The sequence below is a fragment of the Phalangium opilio genome, unplaced genomic scaffold (assembly GCF_054372755.1).
Source record: "Phalangium opilio isolate 3A_F unplaced genomic scaffold, DU_Popi_V2 ptg000011l_1, whole genome shotgun sequence".
Lineage (NCBI taxonomy): Eukaryota > Metazoa > Arthropoda > Arachnida > Opiliones > Phalangiidae > Phalangium > Phalangium opilio.
In genome coordinates, this window is record NW_028324147.1 from 6,276,460 (window position 1) to 6,299,248 (window position 22,789).

The following is a 22,789-nucleotide window of genomic DNA, read 5'->3' on the forward strand; positions in this document are numbered from 1 at the left end:
AACATCTCAAATGTCATCGGCAAGTCGACCGGAGGGCGAAAAGAGAGGTATGCAATTGTAGCCAGAAATTTATAACTTTAGTGATAAAAGTGACAAATTTCGGGTGGCCAAAAGAGACCTACCACATAAACCACGTGGTCTTTAAAAGATAATTAGATTTAAAGAAAAAATCTAAGATTTTCCTTAAATTAAATTGGAACCATAAGGAAGATAACCGAGTGGACGGACAAGCGTCAGCTAAATTATTGAAACAATAAACAAAGTCATTAACCAAAACAATTAATATATATATTGAGTTATAGATAATGGTGGTTTTCTTGCATTGTCTGGTAAATCCTAAAGTTCCATGCTTTGAAATTTTGTACTGAACTTAGAGATAAATGATTCGACATAGAAACAAGACGACCCAAGGGCTCGTAATAGTAGCCACATCGTACCGTAGTTAACAGGCGTACAGAAAATTTTTAACTGTTTTAAAATTATTACTTTTTAGCCACATCGTAGTATACGATGAGGCTACGATGTGGCTCTTAGTTTGACCCGAGCCGTCGTCGTAGTAGTAGTGGCCGGGGTTGTCGCTTCGTTATCATCAGATTTTAGCTTAAAAGGAACTCGATAGTACCTAAATCCACCAATAGGGGTAGCTGAGCTCTGTTAGAGATTTTATTTTAATTAAAATTTTTTCACGTCGCACCCGGGAATTGAACCCGGATCGCTGGCACAGCAGTAAGGCTCGCTACCACCTAACCATAGAGACTCGATAGAACATTCGAGTTTTTATCGTTATATCTAAAGTGTCGGGGATGGGTGGAGGGTACTTCTCCATTTTTGGGGTTGGATACTTTTGAATTTTTATCTGTGGGGTCGGACACTTCTGATTTTTTTCTTTTAGGTTTTTATATTTATTTTCTTTTTATTTATGTGCTAATTAAATATATAACGATTTTCCCCGTTTCCTACTGCGCTCCTCGTGTGTTTCGTTCTCGTTCGGTAGTTTTGGCGGTTAATTCAAATGTGTCTCAAGAGTCGAGGATGGGGGCGAAGCCCTCTTATTTGTGGGGTCGGATACTTCTGAACTTGTATCTTTTGGGGCCGGATACTTCTGAACTTGTATCTTTTGTGGTCCGATACTTCTGAACTTGTATCTTTTGGGGTCCGATACTTCTGAACTTGTATCTTTTGGGGTCCGATACTTCTGAACTTGTATCTTTTGGGGTCCGATACTTCTGAACTTGTATCTTTTGGGGTCCGATACTTCTGAACTTGTATCTTTTGGGGTCCGATACTTCTGAACTTGTATCTTTTGGGGTCCGATACTTCTGAACTTGTATCTTTTGGGGTCCGATACTTCTGAACTTGTATCTTTTGGGGTCCGATACTTCTGAACTTGTATCTTTTGGGGTCCGATACTTCTGAACTTGTATCTTTTGAGGTCGGTTACTTCTGAACTTGTATCTTTTGAGGTCGGTTACTTCTGAACTTGTATCTTTTGAGGTCGGTTACTTCTGAACTTGTATCTTTTGAGGTCGGTTACTTCTGAACTTGTATCTTTTTAGGTCGGATACTTCTGAACTTGTATCTTTTTAGGTCGGATACTTCTGAACTTGTATCTTTTTAGGTCGGATACTTCTGAACTTGTATCTTTTTAGGTCGGATACTTCTGAACTTGTATCTTTTTAGGTCGGATACTTCTGAACTTGTATCTTTTTAGGTCGGATACTTCTGAACTTGTATCTTTTGGGGTCGGATACTTCTGAACTTGTATCTTTTGGGGTCGGATACTTCTGAACTTGTATCTTTTGGGGTCGGATACTTCTGAACTTGTATCTTTTGGGGTCGGTTACTTCTGAACTTGTATCTTTTTAGGTCGGATACTTCTGAACTTGTATCTTTTTAGGTCGGATACTTCTGAACTTGTATCTTTTGGGGTCGGATACTTCTGAACTTGTATCTTTTGGGGTCGGATACTTCTGAACTTGTATCTTTTGGGGTCGGATACTTCTGAACTTGTATCTTATGGGGTCGGATACTTCTGAACTTGTATCTTTTGGGGTCGGATACTTCTGAACTTGTATCTTTTGGGGTCGGATACTTCTGAACTTGTATCTTTTGGGGTCGGATACTTCTGAACTTGTATCTTTTGGGGTCGGATACTTCTGAACTTGTATCTTTTGGGGTCGGATACTTCTGAACTTGTATCTTTTGGGGTCGGATACTTCTGAACTTGTATCTTTTGGGGTCGGATACTTCTGAACTTGTATCTTTTGGGGTCGGATACTTCTGAACTTGTATCTTTTGGGGTCCGATTCTTCTGAACTTGTATCTTTTGGGGTCCGATTCTTCTGAACTTGTATCTTTTGGGGTCCGATTCTTCTGAACTTGTATCTTTTGGGGTCCGATTCTTCTGAACTTGTATCTTTTGGGGTCCGATTCTTCTGAACTTGTACCTTTTGGGGTCCGATACTTCTGAACTTGTATCTTTTGGGGTCCGATACTTCTGAACTTGTATCTTTTGGGGTCGGATACTTCTGAACTTGTATCTTTTGGGGTCGGATACTTCTGAACTTGTATCTTTTGGGGTCGGATACTTCTGAACTTGTATCTTTTGGGGTCGGATACTTCTGAACTTGTATCTTTTGGGGTCCGATTCTTCTGAACTTGTATCTTTTGGGGTCCGATTCTTCTGAACTTGTATCTTTTGGGGTCCGATTCTTCTGAACTTGTATCTTTTGGGGTCCGATTCTTCTGAACTTGTACCTTTTGGGGTCCGATACTTCTGAACTTGTATCTTTTGGGGTCCGATACTTCTGAACTTGTATCTTTTGGGGTCCGATACTTCTGAACAACTCATTAGGGTAGGGTATAGAGGGGTTATTCACTCGTACGATGTGGCTACTATTACGAGCCCTTGGGCCGTCTTGTTTTTACTTCTGTTATAATTATAATAGTGTGATACGAACGGAAAACGTCAGTGAGTACCCCCACGATGCGTATCCTTTAACAGTGGTAAAACGAAATACCCGTAAATACCCATAAAAAAGTACTGAAGATCAGACTGAAGAGCCCCTCAATGCCATAGCAAAAAATTGTAACCCTTAATCCTTACTTCAATATTTTTTCTTACGTTATAATTGTAATATCTGGGGCCTCAAGCTAGTACGTTCTTTTAAAATTCTTCTCGATTTGTGGAGAAATACAGGTAACTTCTAATAATAAACACCACCTTAACACCATTCTAAATATAACGTCGATTTTTACTTGCTTTTGCTTCTTGAAAATTCCCCTCGATTTCTTTGAATTTTGAAATAGGGGAACGAGATTGAAAGCGTGAAACCCTTACTGTCGACGGGTGACAGGAAATTTAAAGGGAGTATTAAACCGTCCATTTAAATTAAGGCAATACCATAATCCTCTCTCTCGTTTTAAATATATCGAGCAAACGTAAAACACTATTCGCAATACGGTTAAACAATATGAGATACTTAAACTTCCTATTATAAGCCCCATCCTTTTAAAACACAGGATGAAAAAAATAGAACTTCACCACAATCCTCTCAAATTCATTCTCCCTTCAATGACGAACGAAAACTTTTATACTGCCAAAGGCTCTACTATTGGCACTACTACTACTACTATTCCTACGAGAATGACAACATCGTAGATATACATCATACGATGTGGCTAAAACTAAGCTTGTATATTCTATAATTTTCGAAGTTGAGACATAGTTCCAATTTGAAAGAGATAAACTCTTTCGTCTTTCGAATAAAAAGAAAAAACATTATAGCCTATATTTTTTTTCTTTTAACGAAGGTTTTTCTTATATTTTAGAGATATAAATGTAAACGTGAGTTGGAATGCAAACTATTTAGAGATTTATCAGCGTAATTCACGCCAGTCAAATCACATGATGATTCTTATTCAACAGTAGGTAAGGTTTTACTACACAACTCCTGGTTAAGCAGGTCACACAGCCTAATCTTGTCTCACAAATATTTTAAGTACCATTTTTTTTTCCCTTTTTATGAAGGTTTTTAGCCACATCGTAGTATACGATGAGGCTCTTAGTTTGATCTGCCCTGTTGTCATTTTCGTAGTAGTAGTAGTAGTAGTAGTGCCACAGTCCTGCCTTTGGCAGTATCGGTCGTCATTTTTGAACGTCGAGAGAAAATATTTTTCTTTTTAGTTAACGTTACAGTTCACAGGTGGAGTTTTAAACTTAATGCAGGGAAGAAATAATTTTTTTTTAACTTTCCTTCCTCGAACCGCGGGCCTTTCACTTGCCAGCCCAGTACTATACAGCCTCGCCCAAAATCGCTTGTTAAGAAACGGTCTCGAATAAAGCGCTATACTCGGAGAGAGAGGTTTGTCACAGGCACCGTCCCCTTCTCTCTCTCCCTCTATCTCTTCAACTAGGAGTCATGATCCTATCCGAGGCCAGGAGATATAACTTCGCGGTTGGAGAGGCAAAAGCATATTAAATAAATTTTTACCGACCGGGCAGAAGTTTTTATCACTGTTTAGGGTAGGGCATCGAGGGGCTATTCACTCTGATTTTATGCACGGTAAATCATTTAAGCATTGGAAAAGATAGCGTTATTCACTCATTAGGGTTAGGTATAGAGGGGTTATCCACTCATTAGGGTAAGGTATAGAGGGGTTATCCACTCATTAGGGTAGGTATAGAGGGGCTATTCTCTCGTACGATGTGGCTACTATTACGAGCCCTTGGGTCGACTTGTTCTTATACTTTCGAGAGATCAGTGTAAACAGGAGTTGAAAACCAACTATTTATAAATTAATCAGAGTAATACACGCCGATCAAACCACGTGACGTTCTTAAAAAAGAACACCTATTAAAATTAAATTCTTATTCAACAGTAGGTTTTTACCCGAAGTACATAATACTTCTATTCGAGAGAAGTGTACCACAAAGCGGGGTAATTGTAGCATGATTCATTTGGAGCGAGGTTACTCAACCGAATCACATGCGCGATAAATAGTTCCCTCATCATTATACTCTCTATTAGCGCTGCTTAACTATATGCCAAGGCGCATGCGCTTGTGCGGTTTTGGTCCATGTCAAGTAATCAAGGTTTGTGCAGGGTTGATGGCTGAGGATTTAGTAGTACCAAACAGCGATGCCCATCTGAAGTTTAACATAACTAAAGTATTAAGAGGATACAGTGTGTTATCACCTGGTTTTATTTAACTCTTGGTAAAAACGGTTCCCAGCCTAATCTCATCTTATAAATTTCCCAAGGACCATTAATTATTCAACTATTGATAAGAGACAGTTCACCAAGGATTTTGATGAAACTGATCAGCATGGCTTTAACAAATACATCGTGAATGTTTCGACTAAATTTGATTACAGTTAAACGATATACGTTCAAGGACAACATAGTGACGAGTCTTAAGGCTTTTGAGTTCGCCGCAAAAGATGAACTATCTGAAACTTCGATTGAAAGCGTCAAAAACTGCAAAGGCTTCAATAACTGCCATAGCGTCGCGCGCTGGTAACAAAAGGGGGGGGGGATATAATTGCAGTTTTCCGGGCGCTTTTTTAAATTTTAAGGTTTGGTTTAGTGTAGGTTCAGGTCAGTTAAAATCGCTGTTTGAAAAACCATATGTTTTGATGGGTTTTTTGAGATACATTTCCACACACAAGCTTTTAGTTATTTCTAGCTATTCTGAGGATTCTGAACACGAAAGCCAACTTTATTTTCAATTTAAAAAAGTGCCCGATAAACTGGAGCACTTCCGGTTTGATTCAGACTTAACGGCAAAATAAGTTAGGTAAAGCTAACAATGAAGTGCTTTTGTACAAGCAATTAAATACTAAAATTATCCCAATAATAACTGAAACTGATTATTAATTTCAATTTAATTGTTCAATATAAATCCGTTTTAAATTAAATGTATCGAGTTTTTACGATATTTTTATTCTAATCTAAGAAATCCTCAACCCTCTTATTACGCCTGCTTCATACTTAAAAAATTAAAAACCCACCCTTCATTTTTAATCTCCTTCTCGTTATACTAACCCACGTTGAATTCCTTTCTGTCAAAATAGTCAAAAGTAAATAATAACTCCAAATAAGTTAATCGTCGAAAGTATTAATTTAAAGCACTTCCTTTAAAATTATGTAAAAGTAAAGTCCTCGATTATTTTAGGGCAAAGAAAACAAAATTTGGTCTCTGCGTCTGTTGTTTGAAGTACGCTCTGCGTTGATGAATCGTTTTTTAATTAAGTTTTATGGACGTTGAGTCGGAAAAAAATGTTCTCGACTTAAGTTGCAAAATCTTTTATATGTGTAATGCGCAACACAGTCAAAAGGTAACGTTAGTGATCACCTATAAGAAGGAGAGTCAAAGAGGCTATGTTTGTAATGCGAAGCGCCGTCAAAAGGTAACACGAGTGAGCAAATATAAGGAGAGTCAAAGATGCAAGGGAACTATAACGGCACAGCTCGATATATCTCTCGAGTGCACCTACACTCGAGGAGCCAGACATCACGTGATACGTTAAGAATACTGGCCGTGAACAACCAACTTCTGAATATTTCTCTCTGTTATGCCGATTGCGCGCATGTGCGGAATTCTCCGATCTCCTTCTCATACGTGCTCACTGCTAACGTCAGTCTTTGGTATGAACAGAAGTAGGATAAGGGACTAGAAGTATTGAGGTAACCACTTCACTTGGCGAAAGTGAATATTCTTGATAACACACCAACGGTTGGCCCTCTGGTAGCGGTTTTTGAGTTTTCCCTCCAAAACGTGAGACGCTCGCGGCGGTAGACGGCCGAACTAGATTCAAGCTCCCGCGTCCGTGTACCGCGGCTTTAGGTTGAGGGGAAGGGGGTGAGAATTTTTTTGGAACTCGACCAATCGGACCAATTTTTTTCTCTCTAGTGTAGGCGCAATGGAAGCGGCATAAAATCCTCAAATTTTTTCACTAGTGCCAGGATCTATTACCAATGCTAGAAGTCTACTACTTCTAGTCTCATCCTACTTCTGGTATGAACTAAATAGAAGCGAACTTTGACGAAGGAAAAAGTCAAATTTATATTACAAAGCTTTTCAGTCGCGTGTAGCCTTACATAAACGAGATTACCTTTTTAAAATCATTCACTTATGATATGGGTCGTGTATGCATTGCCTTGACAAAATTCCCTATCCGCAGTCTTTAAAATCACAGATGAAAATATTAGATTTGAAAAAGTGGAACTAGTTTTTTCAAAGTTGATTACCCAATGTATCTTGTTTATCCCGTTAAATCTGACTAAGATTTATAGCATCCTGCAAATTGCATCCTTTTCGGCTTTTAACCCGGGAATTTAACATAAAACAAAAAAAAGCAAATACAACGCGACACGCCTAAAATTAAAGTGCGGATGAACACATCGAAAATATAACCGGAAACATTTACAAGTTGTTTCCAATAGCGCCTTAAATATTCGGTGATCGTAAAGAACAACAAACTTAAATTGTTCTTTGAATTTAATTTCTGGGTAAAAAAAATGTTTTAATCTCACTTTAACCATCAGCAATCTTGACTTTAAGTTATGGCTAAGTAAATTGAAAAGGAAATTCATTTAAATTAAAATGTATTTGAAGTTATCCAAGACATTTAAGGTTGTAATCTCCAATGTAAGAGGTTAAGCCCTAATGTAATCTCGTCTATCCGGAATACATACAGCTACTTGGAAGCATTGGGCCCCCATATCTCCCATGTTTATTTCAACACGGGCTTTGTGGGCCGGGCTTGAGAACATACCGTCCGTCACTCGTTATAAGGTCTTTCTAACTGTGTTTCTATTGGATGGTAGCACTGCGAGATCAGGCAATCGCGCAAGGTGAAACAGGCAGCGAGCGCAGTAAATTCATTAATTTCCGAATTTGATTAATCAAACATCAGGGGAAAGGTTCATTAGAAGCGGTTTAATTGAGTTATTTTCAATGCTGGGACGGTGCCGAACCTCTAGCCATAAAGACTCCAATGAACATCGCATTTTAAACCCTTAACATTTTAGCTTTATGAACAACCCCCTATTTAAGCATAGTTTTATTTGACAGGTTTAAAAAAAGTAAGTTTCTTAAAAAAAAAAGCTTATCAGGCAGTTACTTGATTTCATTTGGGTGGGCCCAAAGACAATTTAGCGTTTAGTGTCTACACGGACTGGAAAGTCTTCCTGGTTTCGATTGCCATAAAACATCCCGATGACTTAGCCTCAAGATTGATAAAATTGGTTATTTTTATTTTATTTCTGTTAGCAGAAGTAAGATGAGACTAGAAGTACTGAGCTAACCAAATTCTTCACTTGACGAAAGTGAATATTCTTGATAACACACCAACGGTTGGCCCTCTGGTAGCGGTTTCGAAATTTTTCCTCCAAAACGTGAGACGCTCGCGGTGGTAGACGGCCAAACTAGATTCAAGCATCCGCGTCCGTGTTTCGCGGCTTTAGGTTGAGGGGAAGGGGGTAGGAAATGTTTTTGGAACTCGACCAATTTTTTTTTCAGTAGTGTAGGCGCGATGGAAGCGGCATAAAATCCTCAAATTTGTTCACTAATGCCAGGATCTACTACCAACACTAGAGCTCTTTACTTCTAGTCTCATCTTACTTTAGTATAAGGAATCTAATTAAAAATGTAAGAAAATGCAAGAAAAAAAGAAGTAATTTATGACTTAATTTTAGACATTTCAGTTAGAAACATTTAATTAACTTACACCCATAAATATATGAACAGAAATGCCAAAAAGAAAACATCAGTGATTAATGATGGCTAGACGCGATTTCACGCAAAATTCTCAAGGACAGTACAAAATAATCTCAAAATTACGAAACATTTGAATATATTCAAAACCCAACTCATGTTTTAACTTAAAAGGTCAATATTGGTGTTAAAAGCCAGAATTTTCTCTTCATAGTAAAACTATTAAAACACTAATACCCTGCCTTTACGAAGATTTATCGTTTCCTAAAGGGGTTTTCTATTTGATCTTGTGCTATCTTAATAAATTTCAAGCTCATTTTCAATAAACAAAACGCACTAGCAACTTAGGCAAGAAAAGCTTACGCTCCACGCGCATATCGAAATGCACGAGTATACTATGAAAAACTTTATATGCAAATCTCGAGATATTTTAAAGGATTTTGTTTTGAATAATTTCACGCCCAAGTGTCATAAAGTAGAAAAATTAAGAGATTTAAAATCTTGGAGGAAAAATAATTAATAATTCAGGGACTTTCATGTTTTAAATTAAAAAAAAACAAAACAAATTTAAATATCACTTAAGAGCGTCGGACACTAGGCGTTTTCTTAAAATCCAAATTTTACTTTTGCATCTCTCATGTTCAAAAACAGTCTACGAAATACCACACTTCCACTGGTCCATAACCAATTTATTAATTGCTAGGACTAGTTTTTAAATTTCCAGCTTTATCTCCAGTCCAAACGTAGGTCCGGAGTTAATCCCCACCTCTAAATTACAACCAGCATCTCATTGGTTCTTGAAAACTCACGTCAGCGCGACGCGAATGACGAATAAAACGTATTTTCCGACTGAGGAGAGACGAAATAGCCCGGCCTCCTTTTACGTCCCCCCTTGTATTTTGAAAGGGGACTTGGACTATGGCGCGCGAAAACTTAGGCATCTTATGCCTTCTCCCTAATAAACTAGATATAAGTTCTTGTTAAAACATTAAATCAAAGATTGAAAGTAATCAAATATTAAAATTGAATTTATTTTTCTGTAAATTTTAAAACCGGTATTTTGAAGTATCAAAATAACATTTATCACACTTAAAATGTCAATAATAATAATAAAAAAGTCCCTTGTAATTGATGACATATTTCTGTTTCTCACGCCTATAAACACGAATACGAAATTAAGAAGGCGAACTTCAAAGGAGAGCAAAATTTGAATTAACTCCAAATCCAGCTCACGATTCCACTTAGAGGTCAAATTAGTGGTAAACCAGAACTTCTAGAAAAGTTAACCAATTATTGTTTAAAAAAAATTGTGGGACGATATAGGTTGAATTCCAGGGTAAGCCAGATCTTAATTGGAAGTGCTTTCTTTCATGCAAATTTTCAATTTAAAAATACACTGGCAAAGAAATAATAGCACGCACTAAACACGAGAATAGAGTTGTCCGGTAAAGGATTATCACGCGCTGCTCATAAAACCAAACACGTGGTTTACGAGGCGCCTATATGTCGCACATAAATATATCTAAAATGGGCGATTAAAATCAAAAGAGTAATAAAAGATTTAAAAGATATTAGACCAAAAAATGTTTAAAAGAAAAATTAAAATTTAAATTTTCTTGGGCTTAATTACTGCTAAATTGCATTAATTAACAAACTGAAGGAAATTCTCTATTGCGTATCTTCAGTTCGCTAGACCCGTATTGCACCGCTTTCAGTTAGCTAGAACCAAGAAGTGATATCTAGTTTATTGGGGAGAAGGTATAAGACGCCTAAGTATTCGCGCGCCATAGTCCCAGTCCCCCTTTCAAAATACAAGGGGGGGACGTAAAAAGAGTCCGGGCTATTTCGCCTCTCCTCAGTCGGAAAATACGTAACTTTCGTCATTCGCGTCACTCTGACGTGGGTTTTAAAAAACCAATCAGGTGCTGGTTATAATTTAGAGGCGGGGATTAACTCCGGACCTAAGTTTGGACTGGAGATAAAGCTAGAAATGTGGCGAATTTATACCTTCTCCATAATAAACTAGATATCACTTCTTGCTAGAACCCTTTCAACTTTTACCCCAGCGTGGATTCGAAAATTGTTAAGGCTCGTTTACACAAGCGCGAGAATATGAAGCTTAAAGATGAGAGATGAAGCTGACCCTGGTTTCTGTTTCTCGCGTGACCGTTCACATGCCCGCGAGAATATCACTTGAACGAGCTTTTGCCTAGAGATGAAGCTGATTTTCCGAATAAGCTCGCGATCTGCCAAGGTAGATTTTCTCGCACGATTTCAGCTTAATCGGAATGTCATGTTACCTTTGCCATCCAATGACAAGCATTTGTTTAGTCGGCGCATGGTCGGTGGTTAATTTGTCTTCGTCTGCTAGTCAATCACGCTTGATTTTGAGATTAAATTTGACAGAATAGATAGAACGATGTCTTTGAAAGAAAAAAAAAAACAACATGAAAATATTTTAAAAGGCAACAATAGAAAAAGGACATGGAAAGGAAGGAACATTTAATAAATATAATTCGCGATTACTCGGAGATTTGGGACAAGTCCAACATTGATTATCGAGACAGGGACTTGCAAAACTTAAAATAGGAAGCCATTGCCAGGGAAATGAAAATGATAGGTAATTAATATCATATTAAATGATAACGTCGTTACCAGTCCCGCCGCCATTTTGTATGTTTACCCTCTCGGCTTCTCGCAAGAGTACCCAAAAGCGCGCTAACTTGAAGCGCCTATGTGAACGATATGCCTCGCGTGGATAACAAGCTTACGCCGAAACCGATTTTTTGCGCGAGATAAGGCTTCATACTTCGGAACCTACTTTCCGCTTCAGCTAGAGAACCTCGCGCTTATGTAAACGAGCCTTTAGTCTCAAAACTCGGTTTTCAGTTCGCTAGAACCTTTTTTTCTGGAAGTCGGTCTTTAACAATTCGAGAACTGTCAAGTTCTACCATAAATATTAAAATATACGATTTAATTAATAAGCTTTAATGAAAACTATAATTAAATCGTTATCGAATCAACCAAACGTCCTAAACGCAAAGATAAAATCTTGCCTTTAATTTTTATTTGCACTTACGTATTTTTGATTAAAGAAATCGCAAAGATAAAATCTGGCCTTTAATTTTTATTTACACTAATTTATTATTTTATTTTTGATTAAAGAAATAAATATTTAGACGGATATTAAATATATTTCACCGTCATGTCATTTTCTCATCGTTAAAAGTTCCATGAACGGAAGGACCGAGGAGAATTTAATAAGGTCAGTTGGGGGGAAAAAAAGTGGGCGGACAAGTACCGAGTTAAAAAAATAATGAATTTAAAAATCGGGAAGCCCTTTTTACGTCAGTGGGGGGTCGATTGAAACACTATCCCTCTGTTGTAAAATGAACCAATGGGAATGCGACTTTTTCCCGCTCTAAGTAACTTCTAAAGATGGAGAGAAACTTTCCTCGGAACGAGGTATATACACCGTTAGACGTGCAAACTTTCTCGCTGGAAGCAAAAAAAAAGAAGCAGAAAACAAAAAATTCTTCTTTTGAAGCCAATACTTTCCAAAACAAGAAATCAAAATAAAACGTGCTGACGAATTTTACGGTTTCAATTCAGCTATTCTTTAATTGGTTTTTAAATAATTAGAGGCTCAGTCGCGGTCGATAACCGGCGCGTATAACACGAGTGGGTTTTTGTTCCGAAGTTTTTGTTTAATCGGCCCTTCACGACTATTCTCACAAAGAGAAAAGATATGGGCAACGACGATGACGAAAGAATTATAGGAACTGTGTCCGGAGGACCGAGTACCGCCTCGCATTCACCATTACCTACTTCCTATCTCACAGATAGTCAGGTAAGAACTTTATAAACTTTGCAAAATGTTTAACTAAATGAACTAAGATAATTTAGTTGCCTGATTAATTTAAGCTTAAATCGATTAAGATTTGATAGTGCATTTGTGACGTCACACTCACGAGAACGTATTGTCAGAATAAGTGACATTGAATATTGTTATTTGTTAATTAAAAATAAAGTTCCGTGGTCCAATTAGTTTGTGACGTGATAGCAAGATGTGTCATGACTTATGAATGAAAGAATGCATTGTCAAAGATGAATTTGCGTACGGTCAAATAATATAGCTAACAAAGAATGTACCTCGCGTCTAAAGGTTTATTGACACAGTTCAAAATAAATCCAGCTCTTAGTTTTTATAGGTTCCCGTCGGTACATTCATTTCCCTGTACAGACGTGAGAGCAGACGACTTAAAAAATGTCGCGTAAATGGTGATTTTGGACCAATAGTTTTGATTAGTAAAATAACTGAATAAATGACAAATACCGCCAAGAACCCTAAAACCTCTCATATATCGTCTGCGGCTCACTCTATCACGCGTAAATAAAGCTTGATCGAGTTAGCTATGGCTAAAGAAAAGGCGCTAACGAGGTGGTGCCATCTCGATTCTGCCCGAGGAAATAGAAAATGTTTAAAACTAAACTCACGAATTTTTTACGCATTCGTTGACACGTGTCTAATTAAGTGAGAAAAGCGACTTCACCGTCGTGAAAGTAAGATTATAGTCTAGTCTGAAGGGGCTTTTACGTTAAAAACTATACAAAAATCCCTGTTTGAAAATTTAACCATTTGGTTTTCACAATAAATACTATGTAGTCTTCTTAAGGACTCCAAAAGAATATTAAGAACTCTTTTTAATCAAGCTCAAAATTCAAAAAACAATCATCAATTCAACTCAAATATTAGAACTTCGATCTTGAACGTTAAAGTTAAAATATAGAGTATGAAAAATTGACCAAAACGTGATTCAACTTCAATTACTTTAAATGGAAATTTTATAGGAATGTGTGCGTGCTAAGACTAATTTAAAAGGGGAGTAAATAGGAAAAAAAACGTGTGATTTTTCTCGCGTCAAACTTAAAAAGAAACCAAACGAGACATTTTCTCACACGATCTCGGCCAATTTCTCTTAAATTCTTTAATATTACAAGATAACCATTTCCACTCCAGAGAAAATTATTAAGTAATCATTAATGGTTAGAAACGGTCGATTAATTCATATACAGTCCATAAATGACACCTAGGACTTGCATCGGGGACAAAAAAGGGTTTTAATAGCCATTGACCCTAGTCTAGAGATAACTTGAAACTGAACCAATAACTATCCACTGAAAAATGATGGGTAGTACAGGCGTCGAAAAGCCTATGTCCCCTTAATTGATAAAACCCAAGTAAAGTAGAAGACATTAAGTCAATACGACGCTTGACATCCTATCGCGTCTTTTACTAACTAGGTAGAGGACATTTCACGGGTTCTTTAACCCTCAGGTTTGGCGGGAAACAACGTTCTTAAAAGGGGCCATCTCAAGGGTTTCTTTCGGACGCCTGAATTTATTCAAGATTCCCAATCCTTCTCGACTGAAAACGATTAGAAAGGTTTCGCAGTAAAGTTATAATGTGTTTTTTTGGAGGGGGGGGGGTTTATAACATTCTAATGATGTGTTTTAACCTTGGAGCAGTAAAATTTGATTGTAGAGTATAGCATAGCTGGGGGCTATCTGTAGATAGCTGTTTAAACATCACAGAATGCTTTCCGTGGTGGGGCATCACTGAGTGGAGCCATCTCTCGGTTGTTGGCAATACTTTTAATTTTTTGAGTTGGAAGTCATGTGTAAATATAACTGGTTCTTTTTTGCTATAACCAGGTGGCGCCCAAAGCTTATGCCCCACCAAAATCTAGGGCAAGGTGATTAAGTTTCATGTTCATGTGTGGGAACTGGGAACGGATTCTCGTGTTATTCGAGTATGCTAATACAGAATGTAACGTTCCTCCTCCAAGGTTTAACTTGTTGAAATCATTATTTTGTCAATCAAAATATCTTTACTAAAACATGTAAAAAATCAAGGAATGTCAACTTATCTCCTCCAAACCGTTATATCTAGACAAACGTGACTTTAGCCGCGTTTACACGAGACACTTTGGAACCGTTTTCAACCTTTTTGGAAAGGCCTAACACTTCTTAAAAAATAACATTTGCATTTTCTCGTGAAAGATCTCTGGTTTTATCAGCTTAATAATATTTTTTGTACATTCCAAAACGGTTTAAAACGGTTTCAAAGTGTCTCGTGTAAACGCGGCCTTTGTAATTAAAAACCTGGTCATTTGGAGGATTTGCAATTGCCCAAGATCCAATACTACCCAAAAATACTTTTCCTTATCTATGGGTGGGAGAGCTACTACCGACACCAACGCAAAATTTGAAGTCACCACGCGAACGGGGATGACATAGGCACGCATGAGTGAAGATAAGATGGAAACCTTACCTTCTTCCTTCATGTCACCACCACCTTTTATAAAAGATTGATCCTTGTCAAATTAACGTTAGTTTCAGTAGAGAAGTTTATATTATGGAGTGTGGTTAAGAGAGTGGCATATGTTCGGTAAAAGACATGTTAAAAGGGGGTACCAGGGAGTCTATGAAATTATCGCTATTTTGGTAACATAAATTGCCCACGATGCTCGAGTTCACATGCAGAGTCATCTATGGGACAAACATTTGAGATTCAAATCTACACCAAACCTAGGCGAAAATTAACTTTTTGGGAAGAAGGAAGACACTCTGTATCCTGTTAATACTTTAGTTATGTAACATAATTCTTCCCAAGGCTAACCATTTTTGTTTGCTCTTATGCTCATCGAACTTCAGACGGGCATTGCAGGGTGGGTTGAATTATATAACTGTTTTGCATACTAAATCCTGAGCAATCAACCCACACAAACCTTGATTGTCTTGACGTGGGACGAAAATCCACAAGCGCATGCATGCGCCTTGGCAAATAGTTTAGCAGCGCTAATAGAGTAATGATGAGGGAACTATTTATCGCGTATGTGATTCGGTTTAGTAACCTTGTACACTCAGAATGTTGGAAAGAATCATGTTACGATTACCCAAGCTTTGTGGTAGGTACACTTCTCCCGAAGAGAATTATTATATATTTATATATGCTTCTGGAAGTAGGTAATCATTACGCTTGCTAAGCACGATGTCGGATGTCCACTAAGCCTATTCAGGATCGACACGCATGAGTACATACGAGTAAATTCATGAATGAGGTTTAAATATAATATTCAATATGGATACAGTAATTCTTAAGGCTTCTATACCCAGAGTATTTTTCTAAGGTCTCTTCAATTGTAAGCTGTTACGGTTACAAGTGTATATAGGGCCTAGTGTAGATTCCCAACAAACAGGTGCTGTCCGACTGTCGAGGTGTATTAATCGTTAAGTGGATAGACGCCCGAAATGAGGGGGAAAGTTTAACTTTCAGCGCCACTCGTCTCTGTCGTAAACGAATTAATCTTAGTCAGGAATAAGGTTCAGCCCACTTTTAAATCGTCTTTCAAGATCTGTCTTTACTTCGATATTGCCGTTTAACACTTCTCACGGTGAAAGGAAGGCTGGGTGTTTTTGAGAATTATAATTGGACGTCAAAAGGTTATATCGTCGAAAGATTACGAGTGTATTTAGTCGCTTAAGAACACGCTTAACATATGAAATTTATTATATCCGGAACTGTTATATTTTTCGCAGTAAATTGGTTTAAGAATTTAAAGGGATACTGTAGGCTAGAATATTTTCTTTTTTAATCGAAAGATGGTATAAAATAGTGAACATATCAATTGGAAACATGTTTCTATCTACAATAAAAATCATTAAACTAAACCTGATTAAAAGATTACATTGGTTACCTAGTGCGATCAAAACCCAAATCCTAGATAATATTGGATACATTTGTCAAATAAACGCATAAAAATATACATTCAACCTAACACCGTTCATTCCTAGCAATATTGCGATCTCTATATCCTTCTCTTTAGCTTCTTTGTTCGACCAATCAGCACATTAATATTAGCAGAAGTATATAATACTTCTCTTCGAGAGAAGTGTACCTACCACACTTGGGTAGCGGTGTGGGTAATTGTAACATGATTCTTCCCAACATCATTTTACATTTGCAGCAAGGTTACTAAACCGAATCACATACGCGATAAATAATTCCCTCATCATTACACTATTGCCGCTGCTTAACTATTTGACAAGGCGCATGCGCTTGTGCAGGATTTTGGTCCCACGTCAAGACAATTCCTGGGGATTTAGTAGTACCAAACAACTAACCACGGTGCGATGCCCATCTGAAGATAGAGCAAACAAAAAGGGCACGAGCCTGAGAAGAATCATGTTACATAACTAAAGTATTAAGAGGATACAGAGTGTAATCCTCCGTCTATTATTCCTATCTGCTATTATCAGAACTTCAGAAGTCTTCCCAACGAGCTTAAAGCCATGAAGAGTCTCGGCGCAGTGACACAGTTTATTTACGACCAAGAAATAGGTCCTAATGAAATTTTTTTAGAAGCTTGGTGCATGCGTGACTAGAGTTTATGATTATGATTTGGTTACTAAAAAAAAAATAGCGTCGCCAGTTGGGTGGCACAAACGTGAACAACCTCAGTCTTATTTTTAAAATCAGTACACAGAAATATTTAGTAATAACAATCCCTCTATACTTATTACTTGCCTGCAGTATACGTTAAAAAAACTTGTTTTAACTTGAAACTCTGAACGTGATTAAGCCAAGGAAACTAGGCCTAACACGTTTCTAAATTAAATATCTTATTTTTCTAAAATCAAAGATGATAACGTCCTGGGCACACGTGGGCAGACTGAGGTCGCGCCAGCGTGCCATGACCGTCGTACGTCCGCCAGTAAATGTTTTTTCGGATAGGTCTAATTACTGAAAGATAAACCGAGGCTTAAAAGCGTGTATCAAAGAAGTAAAATACGGTAGAAAGTAGTCTAACGAGTTATAATCTGGATTAAAAAAAGAGTGGCAAATAAAACTTTAGGAGAAGACCATAAAAAATAGCTGATGAACCTCTTCAAAGGGCAAAACCTTTGAAAGAGATTAGAGAGGCTTTGAAAGGAGAAAATGAAGCCGTGCTATGAATAATAAAATCTTAATTCTAAAGCCTAGTTTTCCCGTAGTGAAAATCGAGGCAAAACGGAGCGAAAATGTGCAGCTGGCGGAAACTATTTGGAAGAAAAACGAAATTTTTAGGCAACCAAAAATTTACGTAGCCAATGAGAAGCCAGGCGTTCATCACGTGCTCATTTCGTCTGCTTGTAAACCGTTGTCGTCTTGTCAGTTCTTTTTTAGGAGAAAGATGGCGGACGTACCGGTGAAAACGAGGCTCAAAACAGGGATATTAGATGTTTCAAAATCTAGAATCCCTGACCAAACACGGTTAGGATCAAGAAGCGATATCTAGTTTATTAGGGAGAAGGAATAAGATGCCTAAGTATTCGCGCGCCATAGTTCCAGTCCCCCTTTCAAAATACAAGGGGGGACGTAAAAGGAGGCCGGGCTATTTCGCCTCTCCTCAGTCGGAAAAAAAGGCAATTTTCGTCATTCGCGTCGCGCTGACGTTAGTTTTCAAGAACCAATGGTTGTAATTTAGAGGCGGGGATTAACTCCGGACCTACTCTACGTTTGGACTGGAGTTAAAGCTAGGAATGTGGCAAATTTAAACCTTCTCCCTAGTAAACTAGATATCGCTTCTTGTTAGGATATTAGTAGTTCCGTCTTTTTCCTCTTTCGGTTGACCAAAATCGGTTCTAAGAAACCAATTCGATGTGACATGCGACAAAACCAGTCTACTTTTCGCTGCGGAATTAAGGATATTTTGCACCAGTTTTCGGTCGCGTGAAAACTAGACTTAAGGATGAAATTCTCTATCGCCACTTTTGTACATGAAATGTTCCGTCCCTCCAAAGATTTAGCTTTATGTTTCTTTTTCAGCATCCTTGCACGCGCGAGACTAATACGTGATTTAAACTTATCATTTAGGGGAATTCTTAAGAAAGCGCCGTCCGTCTTAGTTTGAACGTTAATTATTAATCATTATTTTTTTAAATGGCTGATTTATAAGGAAAAGAACATTCTCATACGCGTTTTTTCAATATTATCAATAGCATCATGGGTAATTAATATTTAGGTGGAGTCAAGTAATCAATAGACGCGTATTACGGTTGCACATTAGATTGGGGATTATAGACCATTTCGGAAAGTACAAGCAGAGAAATCAACCCAACACACAGGGGCAAGGCCGCCATACCCGCACTGAGAGGGAGAATACCCCAATGGTGGCCTCGCCCCTGTAAGTTGGTTTGGTTTTTCTGTGTGGCTTTTCCGAAATGGTCTATAGATGAAGAATATTGACCAAACACTAAATAAAGAAATTAGGGAAAAAAGAATAGAACTCAAGATCAGATCTGAGATTAAATATAAATAATTGTTCAAGCCAAAATCGGCCCATGAAACAGCGTTTTGTGTTTGCCACAAAAGCGACAGTAAAGCCTGTAAAAGGTTTTTTCTAGCCTTTGCCAATAGTTGACCATTGAAAGAACAAGAATAAGTTTCACCATCTGGGAAATTTTCAATTAAGGGGATTTTCTAACTCCCACGCATAGAGACATATTTATGAAAACCGGACTTTAAATTGAGATTGAACTAAAAGTCAGGCGCCTGCCAAACATGAACTCTGCGAACTCAGTTCACGTATATCCCCATATTATCTGGTTGACCTTGGGCGTATTTGTTAAAGAAATTGATTTATCAATGAATTTGTGAATACCGGCTAAAAATCAAATTACTAATTAAGCTATACATATTCAATCAAAAGTTTATAATGTCAATATGTTAGGGACTAGCTGCTTCGAGAGGGTTGTAGGTCAAAGGTTATGGATGGAGTAGCCTAAATAAAAACGAACAGGAGTCACTAAATAGAAATTAACATGAAAAATATGTGGGTACAATAATTCCAATTAGCTGAAACTCGAACTAAATAGTGACGTTAACTACAAAACAACGTTTAGTCAATCCTCGCGTCAAGCGTCATTCTCGAGTAGAATAGTTCCCAGATATATGACTGTAGCTTAACAAAGTTTGCTAAGTGTCAGTCAAACTTAAAGAACAAATCTCATTCAATTTATGGTGACCGTAAAACACATAAAATATTCACGAAGTCTAAACCAAGTTAGATAAGACATTCTTTCGAACAGGAAACGTCACTTATCCAAATTAGTAGTTCATTTTGTTTTTATTTAAATGAAGTCTTATCTTATTTAAATTGGGAAGGTTAATGTTTAAAATACTAAAGTATCAGTTATTTAAACGAGTAAAATGTAAAATAAATTCGTATAACCTTCGAAAGTTTCTCAAAATTGCAGATAAGAAATTCGAAAAAAATATTTAACAACGCGTGCAAATCTGCAAAGGGGCTAGCCACTTTGAATATTACCAGAAGTACATAATACTTCTCTACGAGAGAGGTGTACCACAAAGCGGGGTAATTGTAACATGATTCTTCCCAACATCATTTTACATTCGGAGCAAGGTTACTAAACCGAATCACATGCGCCATAAATAAATAGTTCCCTCATCATTACTCTATTAGCGCTGCTCAAGAAGTTATATCAGTATCTCAGAGAGAAGGTATAAGATGCCTTTGTATTCGCGCGCCATAGTCCCAGTCCCCCTTTCAAAATACAAGGGGGGACGTAAAAGGAGGCGCCGGGCTATTTCGCCTCTCTTCAGTCGGAAAATATGACTGTAATTTTCGTCACTCGCGTCGTCGCGCTGACGTGAGTAGTCAAGAACCAATGAGATGCTGGTTGTAATTTAGAGACGGGGATTGACTCCGGACCTACTATACGTTTGGACTGGAGATAAAGCTGGAAATCTGGCGAATTTATACCTTCTCTCTGAGATACTAGATATAACTTCTTGGCTGCTTAACTATTTGCCAAGGCGCAACCGCTTGTGCGTTTTTGTCCCACGTCAAGACAATCAAGGTTTGTGTCTACTTGATTGCTGAGGATTTAGTAAATACCAAACAGTTCTAGAATTCACCCTAGCACGGTGTGATGCCCATTTGAAGTTTGATGAGCAGGAGAGCAGACAAAAAGAAACCTGGGAAGAATCATGTTACATAACTAAAGTATTAAGAGGATACAAAGCTTCATCCTTCTTCTATTATCCCCTTCTGTTATAACAAACAGAGTTAATGTCCCGCCCTTGAGAGTGTTATAATGATTGTATGTACGTGAGAGCCCCTCGAAAACGTCCTACTAAGTTTAACAGATAACATTTCATTTTTTATTTTTTTTTTACTTCTTAAATGCACGAAACTTTCCCACATTTTGCTAATTTCCGTCGGGTTATCCCTTTAAATGTAGTCAATACTTAAACTGGGTGATTATCATTAGATTCCAATAGTCTTCAAGAAGCAATTCAATCTCTTTCCTGCCTTTATCTTAAATTAACTGAGCTTTCGCGAACGTCTGCATGGCTCGTGAAATTACGAGGGGTGCAAAAATAATTGCTCGAAAAAGATCATTATTCATAACTTCTTTTATACCCATAAAAAATAATTTGAGAAAAACGTGCGCACGTTCTTGTATTGAAAAAACTCTTTATAGAAAAAATAGTAAGAAATGTTTAACCCATTTTGTAATTCCATGGACAAACCTTTGGGCGAAGCGATTTTGCCACACGTCTTTGAGAATTTAGGGTTTCCAAGTGTTATTCTTGCTTAGAGGAATAGACGAACGTGTTTCGAACTTTAAACTTCTATGCTAATAAGAGATACGCCTTTAATATATCCCGATTGTACCAATCCGAGAAAATAGACCCTCTTGGTTAGCGTAAAGGCGCGTTCAGATTAGAGTAAAAATCTTACGTTTCCGTTGGTCGCGTCGGTAAGTTCATTTTCCAATTATATAAAAAAGACTTGGTTTGCCCAAGCCTTAAAAACAAAACGATAAGAGTTTTTCAGTTGTCTGAAGCGAGGATATTATTTTTTTTTTTCAATTGAATTTTAAAGACAATCCGTATTTTACTACTCTTTAGAATTTAATTCAATCACCTGATTTTACTGCTAATGGATTAGTTTCCTATAAATTAATTGATATAAAAAATTACTTATCTCAGATTTTTCAAGAACAATTCCATTTTCCTGAAACATTTTATCTTGAAATATTTTCTTTTCAATGGAGAACGTACTTTAATTTTCAAATAATACTCTCATTAATAATGTATTATATGCGGTCTTTACGAATACAAAAGGGGGCTGTTATCACTTTTCTTTTATTTGATAAAGGGGTTCGTTTCTTCTTCAAGCACAGTCACAATTATTGAACTGTGTATATCAGTACTTGTTGGGAAGATTTTAGAAATGTTGGTTGAGTTGCTATTTAGTTGACAACATTATGAAAACTTGATGTGTTTATAACCTTTTGAAAGGAAAATTCTCGGAAATTAAAAAAGAAAGAGTCAATTTGATTAACTTTACACGATATCCCTCAAAATAATAAATGCTTGATAAAATGATTCAGGAAAATGGAATTGTTGTTGAAAAATCTGAGATAAGTAATTTTTTATTTCAATTAATTTATAGGAAACAAATCCATTAGCAGTAAAATCAGGTGATTGAATTAAATTCTAAAGAGTAGTAAAATACGGATTGTCTTTAAAATTCAATTGAAAAAAAAAAATAATATCCTCGCTTCAGACAACTGAAAAACTCTTATCGTTTTGTTTTTAAGGCTTGGGCAAACCAAGTCTTTTTTATATAATATCTGTTCCTTCAGCCTTAATTTGTATTAATCTATTATAAAAATAGTAATATGCTTGTCAAACTTCATTAATTCGATGTTCCAGTAAGATGTTCGTGAGCATATTGGCTCCCTCCAAGTGCCTCTCATTATTTTATGGGAAAGATTAAAATTTTAAATTATTTGGCAGGGGAGTGGTAAATTATTTCCCAATTGGTAGGCAGGTTGTCAATTAATTCACCATAGATAGGCGGGTGGTAACTTATTTTATATAAAAAGGCGGTTGGTGACTCAATTAAGTTTAGTTGACCTTTTTGTATAGATTTAAAAAAAAGTTATATCTAAACCACGCGCACATTTCATTGAAAGTTTGTTATTTAAG

General features: G+C 37.1%; 1 protein-coding gene across 1 annotated transcript in view; it reads left to right on the forward strand.

Moving 5' to 3' along the window:
* The first annotated feature begins 12,274 nt into the window (after nt 1–12,274).
* Nucleotides 12,275–22,789, forward strand: part of LOC149710100 (protein scarlet-like) — a 39,111-nt gene continuing 28,596 nt past the window's right edge. Inside the window, exon 1 of the mRNA XM_089859082.1 lies at nt 12,275–12,571. Coding sequence (XP_089715208.1) covers nt 12,470–12,571 — 102 coding nt within the window. The 5' untranslated portion in view covers nt 12,275–12,469. The remainder of the gene's footprint in view (nt 12,572–22,789) is intronic.